The sequence below is a fragment of the Diadema setosum genome, chromosome 9 (assembly GCF_964275005.1).
Source record: "Diadema setosum chromosome 9, eeDiaSeto1, whole genome shotgun sequence".
Classification (NCBI taxonomy): domain Eukaryota; kingdom Metazoa; phylum Echinodermata; class Echinoidea; order Diadematoida; family Diadematidae; genus Diadema; species Diadema setosum.
The window spans coordinates 14575766-14589922 of NC_092693.1; the positions used below are offsets into that span (position 1 = coordinate 14575766).

At 36.1% G+C, this 14157-nt stretch overlaps 1 protein-coding gene across 1 annotated transcript; it reads left to right on the plus strand.

Annotated features, from left to right (window-relative positions):
* The first annotated feature begins 3370 nt into the window (after positions 1-3370).
* LOC140232874 (uncharacterized) lies at positions 3371-10687 on the plus strand. The gene is made up of 6 exons (XM_072312986.1): positions 3371-3419; positions 6175-6321; positions 7118-7270; positions 8171-8381; positions 9695-9797; positions 10493-10687. Exons 1-6 carry the CDS (start codon positions 3371-3373, stop codon positions 10685-10687), a joined length of 858 nt encoding a protein of 285 aa, XP_072169087.1.
* Positions 10688-14157: the final 3470 nt, after the last annotated feature.

Genomic DNA, 14157 nt, shown 5'->3' on the forward strand with positions numbered 1-14157 from the left:
TGTATGCTTGCAAATAATAATTTTGGAGCGATGGAAGTGCCTTTTATTCTTTCAATGCAGAGCGATGGAAGTGCCTTTTATTCTTTCAATGCAGAGCGATGGAAGTGCCTTTTATTCTTTCAATGCAGTCAGATGGGCAACATGATGGGAAAACCAGCACTTGGCGGTTGAATTTGCATCTCAAGTGGAGCGCGTCACGCGAGTTCGTTCCTGATATCGTCGAGCAAAAAACGCGAAAAAAAAAAAACAAAATGAAATGAAAGAGATATGTCAGACGACGTGACTGATTGAGTTAATTAGCAACCCGACCCTCCCATCCCCTTCATATGGTGCAATATGACCTTGCACAAGCAAAATTAAAATGTAAATAACTTTTAGTCACGCCCTCTTTCCTTTCTGACACACACACTGCACTCTTCTTTTTTTTTTCTGGTTCCCAGATCACTTACACACTAACTAGTACACATAATCATACAAATACACATGCACAATGCCATAAACGAGCAGATACACAATCCTTCCTCTCGATATATCAACCTTTACTCTTGATACGTGTCTCCTTTTTTTTTTTACAATTTTTGTCCGTTATAATGATTATTATAACACGATACTCAATATCACATGGATATAACTAAAAAATGACGCGAAGTGTCTATTCAGATTTCGATTTGGACAAACTTCCGAATTCAAAACACAGTGTAAGAACACTTGTAAGAATCACTGCCAGACCATGCCATTCTTATTAAACTTCTCAACGATTTCCTCGTGAAAATCCATGATAATGAAATGCCACAGCCGATGTTTAAAACTTCCGAAACACAACGCACTTATGATTTCAGTGAACACAAAACGTGCGTAAATCTAAAATATAAGTCGCTTAAAACAACAAAAACATTTCATGTGTGTTGCTCCTCCAATACAAGCTAAGTGCTAGCAGGGAGGTCTCCCTGGTGTTAGTATGGATGTGTACAGCGCCCCGTGATATAGAGGTCACTTCTTTTTTTTTTTCTTTTTAAACTAAATGACAGACATAGTCCCGAGTCCGCATGTAATAACCCGTGATGTTTCAATGTTTCCGGGGTCGTATTAAGCCTGCCCTCTACCTGTCGTATAGTGTTACATTTCATTATAGCGTTGCAGATCTAAAGCTCGCTATATAACAAAGCACGAGCGGAGCGGCATTAAGACTGTTCTCTGCTCTTCACAAGCAACTGCGCAGGTTTACCTGATTTAGGGGTCAAAATAAATGTAGACATAAAGGCATACACTAAGTTCAACTTATTCGCGGAAATGTTGATCGCCCTGAGAAGTTGATTATTTAAAACTAATTAATAGGAGGATAACGCTGATTTGGTCACTTCGCTCCCATCCTCCAGATCTTGTGAATATCTGTGCTCTTTTGAGAGGGTTATGTTGTCATTATGTTGTCGAATAATGATTATCTTTGATTTGATTTGATTTGATTTGATTTATTTCTGCTTAATTCCGTTACATCAGATATAATAATTATGTACAAGTCATTTATGGCAAACAGTATATCGACACATAGTTTTTAGTACAATTATACAAGACAAATACAAACAGCTTAAGGAACTTAAACAGAATGGTCTCCAAAATAAGCCGAGGCTTGACAGTATGGAGACTCTATGCTTAGCTTCTCTGGATAGATTAGTGGATAGAGAGAGAGAGAGAGAGAGAGATAGGGAAGGGTAGGGGGAAAAGGGAAAATTACAGAGTGTATGTGAACCACTCCAACTACTTTACAATAATAATAATGGTATTGAATATAATATGATAATGATATTAAAGTTAACACGTTCAGTTGTCTTTGCCGGAGTAATAACCGAATATGCACTATGAAAATAGTAATGTGTGAATACAAAGTATTCTATACATATAAGGTTATCTGACATGAAATAAAATATATCGTGCTTATTTTATGTGTGCAGTAATGGTAAAGCACATCGTACACATACATAATGCTCATAATATACATACCTACAGTGTAGGCCTATCCTTTACATACACATACATACCCATATTCATAATATATATATATAAATATATAGGATATATATATATATATATACACGGATAGATAAATAAATCAATATAATTATGTATGCACACATACATGCATCATGTATCACGTACATGTTCATATACATTTGATTATAATACAATAAAGAAATCAGAATGTTATCCTGGGGAATACTGCTTAAGAAGGTGAAGTTTTACAGCCTTCTTAAATGAATACATAGTGGTCATGTTTTTAATTTCGGTGGGAAGGGATTTACAAGTGTCAGGGCCGGAGTGTCTGATAGTTACCGGAGTGATCTTCATGTACTTAATGTTGCTCTTATCAACTGCCTCTTCTTTCTATGTCTTTATGGGTCGTTACAACTTTTTTCAACAACAACAACAACAACAAACTTAATATGTGTTTTCTGTGGACAATACTATGAATTTCTGTGGTTCCAAGTTATATCCACATACGGTGTTCATTTACGATGTATTTTCTCGATATGGCGCTTAAAAAAAACCAAAAAAATAAAAAATAAAACAAACAAACACAGAACGATGTTGGTACCTATACCTGACCTACGGGAACCTTGATCTGCCAACACAAAACGATCTCTCACTGGGCCGATCTTCGATTTGAAGATATCGCTCGGCGCCTGGCCGGTCGGATAGGCGGGGAAAATTTTGGTCATCGTGCCCGGACGATACAACTGTTTCACGTTATACCGCGGTCGCTTGTGTAAGCGTACTTGAGTACACGTCCAAAGAAGACTGGTACAAATACACCATCGTAAGTATAATCTGCACTGAAGCACAAACATGTAAGTGGGAAGATTCAGACCCACTTACATCTTCCACCAACATGTGAGAGAGTAACAAATGTGAGAGAGTAAGAAAAAAATATCTTCAACAGAATACAACTTGAGGAAAGTACTTTGTGAGGGTTCATTAATCGTTACATTATAGTGGATTTACAGACTTTTTAGCCTCAATATTTTACAACGCTGGAAAATGAGTAAAGTGAAAAAAAAAATGACAAGAAGAACATTACTGAACACTGACGAGGATACTGCAAAATGTATGTTTATAAGCGTGTCCGAGTGCATAATCATACTTAAAATGATGAGGTGCTGCTGTGTTGTGTCAGAACAAGGATTTGTGGAAGCACGTGACACATTAATTCTCCTGACAAGATGATTGACAATAGGATTAAAGGTGGAAGAGTCTGTCAAACTTCCCATGATGTTTAAGCTTTGTGATAATACAGTATGCACGGGTTGACGCACGCAGGTACCGCATTATAACTGCGACGTTATGTAGATCCCTGTTTAAAACTCAAACATTGATCATGGGGAAAGTTGGGTTCCTTCTCGTCTGTCTTTTATCGACGGCATACGGTGAGTTAAACCTCTCCTCTAATCTTGTGGCGCTTTATAGACCTGTTGTAAAGATGAGAAGGCGGTATATGCCCTAGCGATCCCTCAGCGATGCCCTGTCGACTTCTCGTCGGTCGCCGGTCGATTTTAGATTAAAACGGGATAACTCGATTAAACCAATCATTCTATGATGGCGCATCAAGTAGTAATCCTCCAAATTTGAAGAGCTACGATTCTGTTGCAAAAATGAAAACAGAACGCTAAAATCAGCTATAGAATTGACTTATAAAGTCTATGAAAGTTTATACTTGTCAACATGTCGTTATTCAAATTGTGTGACTGAAATGCGCAAAGATGATAAGGTGACGTCTTACGTAAACCAGCATTTCTGACATCAGATACTAAAAGATCTGAACTAGAATTGGAATTTGAATGAACTCCCAATTCATAAAATTTGCCGAAAGACTACAATTTGGAACTGTAGGACAAGACGTGGCATCGTCCTTTAGGTATAATAAGCATTATCTTTTGAGGTATCCACATTTCACAGGCATTTATTTTTTTTCAGTGGGTTCATCAGTTTGTTTGTTTGTTTGTTTTTTACGGAACACGACAAACTTGTAGGAGTGACATGCTGCGAATCATGTCGTCAACAAATTATTGTCTCCACATATTCTTTATTTAAATATACAATGCTCTGTTAAAATATGAAGAAAATTTGAATTGAATTAAATCGAATTTCATGCGTCTTTACGCTCTGTTAAAATAATTTATGAAGAAAATTTGAATTGAATTGAATGGACCATACCATATTGATACAAAAATTATTTAACTATGGAATTCGTGGTGTTTTATTACAATGGTTCACAAGTTATCTGACTAACAGAAAGCAATATGTTCAATTGAATGATACACAATCTCAGCAGAAAACCGTAATGTGTGGAGTGCCCCAGGGTTCTATCCTTGGGCCATTATTATTCATGTGCAATATTTCAGACAAGCTTGAAATTATTCAGTTTGCTGATGACACAAGTGTGTTCCTGTCAAACTGTAATTCTGATGTTTTACAATATACATTTAATTATGAGATAAGAAAATTCATAGAATGGTTGCAAGTAATTAAGTTGACATTGAATATAAATAAAACTAATTTTATGGTGTATTCAAATAAGCTTATAAATAAAGATGATATTGTGATTCATATAAATGAAAATAGAATATTACGTGCCTCTCATGTAAAATTTCTTGGGGTTGAAATTGATGACTGTCTGTCATGGATGGAACACACTGGTGTCATCTGCAAAAAGATAACACAAAGTATTGGGATCCTAAACCGACTACGGTCCTACTCCAGATCTTTGTTACTATTATTGTATAACACCCTTATTTTACCACATTTGAATTATTGTATTTTAGTATGGGGGAAATCTAGCGTGCATAATATGCAGAGACTGTTTAAATTATAAAAGCGAGCTATTAGAATAGTCTCGCATTCAACCCGCTCTGATTCACTGTATAGGGCGCCCTCCTTGCCAATTTTTTTTTCTTCTTTGTCTATTTCAACTGTGTATGATATGTAGGGTGCTGTTCGTTATTCCGAAGGTTCGCTATTTCGAAGGTTCATTATTCCGAAGGTTCGTTAATCCGAAACACGCAAATTCCCTATATACCTAGAGGTTCGTTAATCCGAAAATGAAAAAGGGTTCGTTAATCCGAACATTTGTGGCGTTGTTCCGAAGGTTAGTTATTCCGAAGATTCGTTGATCCGAAAATGAAAATCGGAACAACGAACCTTCGGAATAAAGAATCTTCGGACTAAAGAGCCTTCGGAATAACGAACCTTCGGAATAACGAGCTGTAACCGATATGTATTTATTACAGAGTGCAATACATACTTATGCTATAATGATATTTTACCTGTATCACAACTTGGGTATTTTAAATTAAACAAAGATAATCATAATTATGGCACAAGAAATAATATATTGTAAAAAATTTTACTTGCCTCTGATTCGTACATCCTCTTACAAAAAGTCAATATTTTTTCAAGGCCCGCAAATCATGGAATTCTATACACTCTGATGTGAAATGTAAGAAGACAGTAACAAGTTTTAAGAAAGCTTTCAAGCGTATTTTACTTGAAAAGTATTCTGGAATTACTCAATATCATTCTGAATTAATAGTAGAGGAGCATGACAGGGGTGTGTTTGTGTAAATGACATCTTGTGTATTGTTAATGTGCTTGTGTATGTTTTGTTTGTATATGTGTATGTATGCGAATGTGCTGACTTTTTTTTTTCAGTTACTGGTTATAGTTTGTAGAAAGAAGAGACAATACACTGTATTTACTTTCCCGGGGTTAGTTTTAAATAAGGCCTAGCGCCTTCTCATTAACCCCTTCACTTGATAAACTTTGGTTGTTTGTTTGCTTGTTTGTCTATTTTGTCACTTTTCATGTTATACTTGTTATACTATTGTCACATTTTTATGTATGCATGTTTTATTAAGTGGAAATAAAATGAATTAAATGAAATGACATGAAGCTTATCACTATCTTGTTGTTTCTTCTTTTTCGCATTTCAAGCGATTGTGTATACTCTGTCAATGTGTATTTTTACTTGTACATTATCGTAAGTAAATTTTGCCAGTGAGCAACTTTTTGAATTGCTCTTGTTATTCTCGAAAATTTCGATGAACGAAAATTCAAACAAATTAGATTATTAAATCTAAACGAAAAAAAAAAAAAACTTTCGAGATGATTGTTTGTATTTTTCAGGTTACACCGATCCAGAATGCAGCAGTTATGATCATCAAAATTACGGCTGTGTCGGTGAATGCATTTCGACAACCTCATGCCCAGGTGGAAAGTATATCAGCGGATTGTGTCCATCTCAAGCTGCTAATATCAAATGTTGCTTCACTGGTACGAACTGCATTACATCGTTCGTAAGAATTGTTCTTCACTGTATATAGATTAGTCATCATTATGAGATTTCATTCTGAATGATCGAAATCGTCAAGCAGAAAAAAAAAATCTGTACAAAATAACAACGTTCCTACACCAGTGATACTGCAAAAGGAAAATCAACCGTCTTCAAATGATGACTATTAGATAAAAAATTTGAGAGGGAGAGTTTGTATTCATGCATGTATGGATAAAAAAAACAACATATACCACACAACAAAGCAAACTGAACACTTATGGTAAAGGAACTCGAAAAGCAAATTGAAATATATGTAATATTAAATATGTAATATATAATATATGATATAATTTTATGATACATAATACCTAATATCAAAAGAATAATAACTTCTACTGCTACTACTATTACTATTACTATTACTATTACTATTACTATTACCATATCATTATCATTATTGGATCATTGTTACCAATTTGAGTGTAATTTATGTCTTAGTGTGCGGATAGAAGCAGCAGTAAAGCAATATTGATACGATTGATGATAAATCTACTTCCCTCGAACAAAGTGATCCTTTTCGCAAATCATGCAGTAAAGATGCATTGTTGATAATGTTGATATGTTGTTTGAAGGAGTGGATAACTTCGGCTTGAATATCCGCATATTTTGACACATTAGTTAATTGCGACGTTGCGTCAGTTGCCCCGTGATGCATTTGAACGATATACTCTGATCTGTATGTGTACGATAATTTCGTTTGTTTGTTTGTTCGTATGTTGATTTCCCGTTTAACAGCGGACAGTGATTCTGAATGCGCTGAACATGACCACCGGCGATATGGAGATGTCGGTCACTGTATTGACACCTCGCAGTGTCCGAGCAGCAACTACATCAGCGGGGTGTGTCCGACCAAACCCAACAGCGTGAAGTGCTGCTTCTCAAAGCCAAGTGATACATGTAAGTGGACTGGTCAATGAACAAGAGGACTCCAAGTATTCATCATTCGCTCGTCATCATGTCATCGTTATGAAGGTTGAGAGTAAAGATGCCACTACCGAAAATAATGTATCGAAGTTTGCAATATTCACTGATACTTTCTTGCAACACCCGTTTAGTGTCTTTTTTTTTCCCCATTGGCTGTTTAAGCTGATTGTTCTCTTCTTTTGATGTAATTTAAATGTATCAATTCATTCTTTCTTACATTGTCTTTTGCTTTGAGAAATGCTGAATAGATTATATCATTTGAAAAAAAAATACATCAGAGTCGAACTTTTGCCAGAAAGCCTTGTTATGCCATCATTTCTGAAAACGATGTTTATGGCCTCGGTGGGTCTATATGCTATTTAGTCTATAGTTTATGTCTACGCATCATGACTCTAGTCTTAATAACTAGCACATCTATCATTGTGTGATCACTTGCGAGAAGAATGGTGCTGCGTCCTCACAAAAGTGCTTGTGACTATTAATGGTTTACCGGCGTGCAACAAAGAAAAGAGCATCAACACCGACAAGAAAGAAAGAAAGAAAGAAAGAACCCCCAAATTATAGTTTGTATTATAAAACGTGAATGCCCATTATTGTACATAAAACATGCAGTCAGAATGTATTGTGAATATCTCTTCTGATTCCAAAAGGTTTTTCCATGCGAAACTTTCTTCTATCCAGATTTTAAGAACATTTTCAGAGCAGGGGTAAGGAAAGTTACTTGGAAGGTTATAAGGAAATAGACCTACAAGTCACAACATCTCAAATCGTCAGTACCACTTAAATTCCACCTTGCTTTCTAACTAATGACAACATTAACATGTGCTTCCTGATACTACTGTTAACATCGTTATTTATTTGCAGGTGGATCTGACGGTGGGGGAGGAGGAGGCAGCGGGTCCTGCAGTTGGACGGTGCGGTCGCTTGCGTGCGAAGTACTCGCTCTCCACAACGTGGGGAGCATTGACCTCCTGACAGATAACGGAATCCTAAACCCACTGGGTTCCGGAGACGGGGCGGACGCATACTCCAACATCGTCGACACGTGCAATGGCTACACGGCTCTACGATCTTCGTATGTTATACACGAATATCCAGTAATAATTATAACATTCGCCTTGAGTCGATCTATATCTCTTTGCTAAAAGAATGAGGACATCTTTCATGAAGAAATAGGAAAGAGATGTAAGGCTGAAATAGAAGGCAATTGCCTTATTCATCCCATCGCATATGATTCATTTCTGTGTGAGAGAAAGGGGTGGGGGAGTGGTAGAGATGGAGAGTTTTGCAAGGGAGAATGAACAGTACGCTGGGAACCATTTGCCGACTTCCAAAAACCTTTCGAGTGACGGCCCATGGCAACCAATATAACTGCCGAAGGGTGAATTCAGAGGTTGTATAGAACGGTCGGGGACTGGTCTTCGCTTAGGGGCCTATGTCTGAGCCCAGGTCCAAGTGAAATGATGACCATGGTTAATTATTATGTATAATAATTGCTGTCATTAAGTATACGTGCTTGTCCAATGATGTTGCTGGAAGTTTCAATCTTTTGTCGGCGAATCCCCATGGCTATATAGGACAATACTCCAGCACTTTGCTTTCCGTTGAGTTCGAAGAGCAAAAAAAAAAAAAAAAAAAAAAAAAAAGTTTGCACACTGCCAGAGTACACGTGTATTATTATCCTTTTATTATTTCTTATCCTTGCAATGGTGCAGTATAAAAAATTATCAGTCTCCATGCATCTTGTATCTCAGTTAACTGTACCGTCATACCCATGTACCCTTCTTTTCGTTTACTCCTCCGTTTTCATTCTTTATGTTCCTCACTGCACGTTTCCCACTCTCTCACTTTATTTCTCTTCCAAACATTCTTTCCAATTTTTCAAATCAATCTTGTTTTTTTCGTCCAGTTTTTTTTTTTTTTATTGTGACACTAATTAACATTGGATATGACCCTTGTATATTTTAATCAGGAGGTTGTGTATACGAGTCCCACCCGAGCATGCCCGAATGTGTATGTCCATGATTTCTTTTTTAAATGGCTAAACATTGAATAGTCGGTGTGTGTATAGTTACGTCGATGAAGAGCAATTCGTAAATCACAGTGTGATTATGTGCAATCAAAAATATCTCCCTTTCTGTCTATAATTCTTCATCTTACATTGTCTCTCTCTCCCTCTCTGCTTCTCTATTTCTCTCCCTCTATCTTTCTATTCTCTCTTGTCTTCCCCTCCCCATTAAGTTCCATTTTCTCATCCTCTCTTTATTTCTCTTTCTATCTATCTATTATATCTCTATTTCTCCTTCCATCTGTTTTTCCATGTTCTTAATGCACAACTTTATAAACTTTCTCTTTTGGTCTTCTGTCTCTTTAAAATCCTCCCCAAAGGTACTGCTGCTCTTCTGGATGTACTCCTGGAGGTTCAACTTGTCTGAGCCAGACTCTTCTGGAATACATCATCGACCTTGCTGACGACGGCCACTATCTCCAGGTATTTTGATAAATTTGGAGCCAGAAAAGTAACAGAGTGTATATGTTTATAACATCTCTCGATCTACCAGTTACTGGTACCATCTTCGATATGATAATAGTGGCTTGCAAGAAAATATCGCGTGGAGGTGGTAATCAACAGCCGAGCATGTTTTGTCGGTGAGGAGGTCGTAACGTCAGTTTAAGTCGTAATATTTGCGAATTGATATCGAAAGCTATAATTTGCTATTGTTTTTTGATAAATCGCATTGATAGCTTCTATAATTTATTTTATACTTCTTTTTCCTTGGCGATAACGATCCAGTATTTCTATGAAGACAGATAAGACTGATATAGGTATGTCCTACCTTTACTCGCATTATAATTTTGATGTGTTTTGCGCAAGTCAAAAGGTGAAACAAAAAGTTGTTGTGAAAGCACGAATACATAAAAAAAGGTTTACTCATCCGCTTTGTAATTGCATCCATGTAACCTATATCTCTCTACTACAAACGCTATAAAACTACTATGCAACGCTTGCGAAGGCATTGGTTTAGTCTTTTCCATGCAGTACCATCTCTTTCATAACTTCTTGTATTACCACTGATAACGTTGTCAAATTCCACGGGTTTGTTTGCCACTATAGAGATGAAAATAATTTTCAACTTCAATGACGTGGACGAAGAATATTTCCTTCCTTCTGTATACACATCACAGATAAACGCCATAGCCGGTGCCTGCCATTCCACTAATTCGTGGCACTACGAGGGCACAGCCGTCGACTTCCAGATTCTCAGCTCCAGCTCCTACAGCCAGTGGATGTCGAAATGTGCCGCCTACGGCGCTGCTGAAAACCTCGGCCCGGGCTACCCCGGTCATTCCACGCACACACATTGCGCCTTCTCATCGTAAAAGATAAGGTGGTTAACCTCGCATTGGCATAATAGAGCGTTCTCATAAGGTTATTCCACCAGTGGGTATATCGATCCGATTAGTTTGTTTGTAATTTTAAAGACTTTAACTATGGGGAACCAAAAGAAGCATAACTTGTAGTGGCGAAATTATTTAGCATAAGACTGTCATGATGAGTATGAAGAAATAAAACTGCCAAAACATAAGTCACATATATACCCTTCATGAATGTGAGATAAGAGATGGTTCGAGCTATTCCTGCTAAGCACAACAAAAATGACACCTGCTTGTCAAAACCGTCTTGTTTACTGATTTTATTACGATTAGTAAGATAGATGTGAGGCACTAGAACAGCAGCGATGCTTGATCCTTTACGATATTGCTTTTATGATTTCTTCTAAGACTTAAATTGGACCCTTATAAGTACATGTTCATGGTTTTAACGAGTATTATGATCAAAATGATCGGAATAATGTTTAACTACCCTTTGAGTAATCAATTCTATAATAGGTGTTGTATAACTTCTTTAGGGTTCTGAAGTTTACAAAAGTAATATAAGGAAGCAAAAATGGACATGATGTGGTATATTGATACAGGAAATGTGAATGCATCAATTATGGAGAATTGCTCGCTTTCGCGATATCATTAAGGATAGTAAATGATAAATAAGTCACAATAAGAATAAAAGATAAGAGCGATTATTTCTAAGAGGAGATTACAAATTGCCAAAGAATACATTGAGAAGAAGCATTAAGGAAATATTACATAAAACTGTAATATCTACTTACTAGTAATCCCACTGAGAGGTGCATTATGATATCACAAGAGAGGCTGGCAGTGCACTTGGTTTCATTACGTTTACGGCATATATATATATGTGTGTGTGTGTGTGTGTGTGTGTGTGTGTGTGTGTGTGTGTGTGTGTGTGATAAAAAAAAAATTAAAGGACCCATACATTGCAAGTATATGCTGACTTGTGTTGATTTCTAATAGTCTTAGAATTATTGGTATACATGTGGCTAGTTAATATCTACAATATTTTTCTTCGGTTTACTTGGATAACCCGGCCCGAAAAAAAAAAAAAAAAAAAATACTTCTAAACCAAGATTTTGTCCACGACGTCATCTGTTGATAACTTCCAAAGTAATTTTGGTTAACAAAAGATATTGGAATGCACCTTCCCCTATAGACTGAGCACCTAATGTTTCCATGATATCAAAATGATATACAAAAGGTATTGCGCTGAATTTTTTTTTTCAATCTATTAACTGAAAGGTATATAGTATCGTTAATTGTTAATCGTATTAGCCGAGTAAGCAGTGAGTGACTGATGATGTCATCGACAAAATCTTTGTTCTAAGTGTGTGTATGTGTGTGTGTTTTGTGGGCATATCGAAGTACTCTGAAGAAATATAAATATGAATATATTATATCATAAACACAGTAGAAAAATATCATAAGATATATGGCAGGTATAAGATGTTCTACTCGCCACTTATAAGGATGATCAGGGTATTACAAATCAACACAAGTCAACACATATTCTGTCTTACACTGCATTCACTATACGTCCTGTAAGGAAGCGACTTGGATAAGTCATTGAACTTGAATTTGCGAATAAGCCCAGTTGACACCTTTAAACTTCCATATCCAATTTCTGAGACGAAAAAATATGGTATTTTCAGGCAAAGTTTTTAAAGTTAAGAAAGTATAACACCATCGTATATGCTCTTTGAAATTGAACAATATAATGACTTTTCCTTTTTTTTTCACTGTCTCTTACACGCAGAATAAACATTTATCTACCTTTCCAAACGGCTGTAATGGAATGATATATAGAGTTTTTATATTTCAGCTCCACAGACATAATGTATATGATATTATATAGTGCATGGAAGGTACAGTTATTTCGTCGTTTGTATAATGTACAATTAAAAAAAAAATGAATGAATGAATGAATGAATGAATGAATGAATGAATGAAACATGTCATACATCGTGACAGTAACATTACAAAATGATATGTACAAACGTACTAAATATTGTCTCAATTGAATACATTTGAATGAAAATATCTGATGAAAACAAATCCAACAGCTATAGTCATTCTTCCCCCCCCCCCAACATAAACACATCGAAACTGACCACGTACACTGTATTAAAAAAAGGGCTCACATTTTCAGTTTCGCACTCTTCACTCATTACGTACAGAGTCCTGGGCACCGTTTCGTGAAAGTTGTCAGCACTGACCAAGTTGTCAGTCTCTGACAATTTCAGTAAAATCCTTGGTTTTGATTGGCTGAGAAACTCTGGTCACTGACTGTTACCATGGTGATTGTCAGAGATTGACAACTTGTCAGGGCTGACGACTTTCATAAAACTGTGCCCAGGCAACGCCATTTACATATAGAAATACATTGAAGATCATTACTTTTAAAGGGATGGTAAAGTTTTGGTCGAGACCTAACATCAGGTTTATAACATTAACCGGTTAGTAAGATAATGACAAACCTCTTATGAATATGAAAGAGCATGTAATTTGAAGAAGGATTCAACGTTTAGTTTATGAAAATTAGTCTTGAAATGACTGAGATATCCAAAAAAGCAATCCTGATAAAAAATGATTATATTGACAGGCCACGACTTTTATTAGGACCTCTTTTGTTTTCCTTGTATTTTGATATCTCAGTTATTTCAAAACCGAATTTCATCAAATAAACTGCTGATTCCCTTTAGAATTGTACTCTCTTTAACATTTCATAGAGTGGTTTCTGAATATCTCGCAAAACGTTACAAGCTGAGTCCTCACCTCAACCAGTACTGTACAGTCTATTTAAAAAGGAGAAACACATTAGACATTAATGAATCTAAGTTTGATTGACAATAATGTGGCATTATTGAAAGAGCGTGTTAATTCCTATATATCAAAGTCATCTTAAGCATTGGTTCTTGATGTGATATATAGGCCTATACTTGTTTGCAATGATCGTAATCTTAATCGTAATAATATCTATTTTGTATGCAAATCAGTCCAATATGTTAGTAAGTAGTGGAACTTTAGCTTTGGTCTTTAGAAACAATTAACTTTTGTTAACTACGAAACAAAAACATGAGTGAAATTTGGAAAGCGCATCAGTTTATCAAAGAATTCACAGACACTAAAACTTCAGACTGATACTTGCACATATTTTTTTTTTCAATAAATCACAGACACTCGGTTTTGGAAGGGCCAAAGAGGTTACATACTCTACATGGTCAACTAAATAATATTTTTTGAGAAGAATAAATATGTTTAAACTTTGGCGAAAAAGGATGATGTAATGTCTGCGGTGCTGCCAGTTCAAATACGTGCATGCATTGATTATCAACCATCACTTTTCAAAACCGCCACGCTTAAACGAACACACGATAAACTCTATCTTGAAGTCATAGCTGATGACTTAAAAAAATGCCTTTCTTTTGCTGACAGAA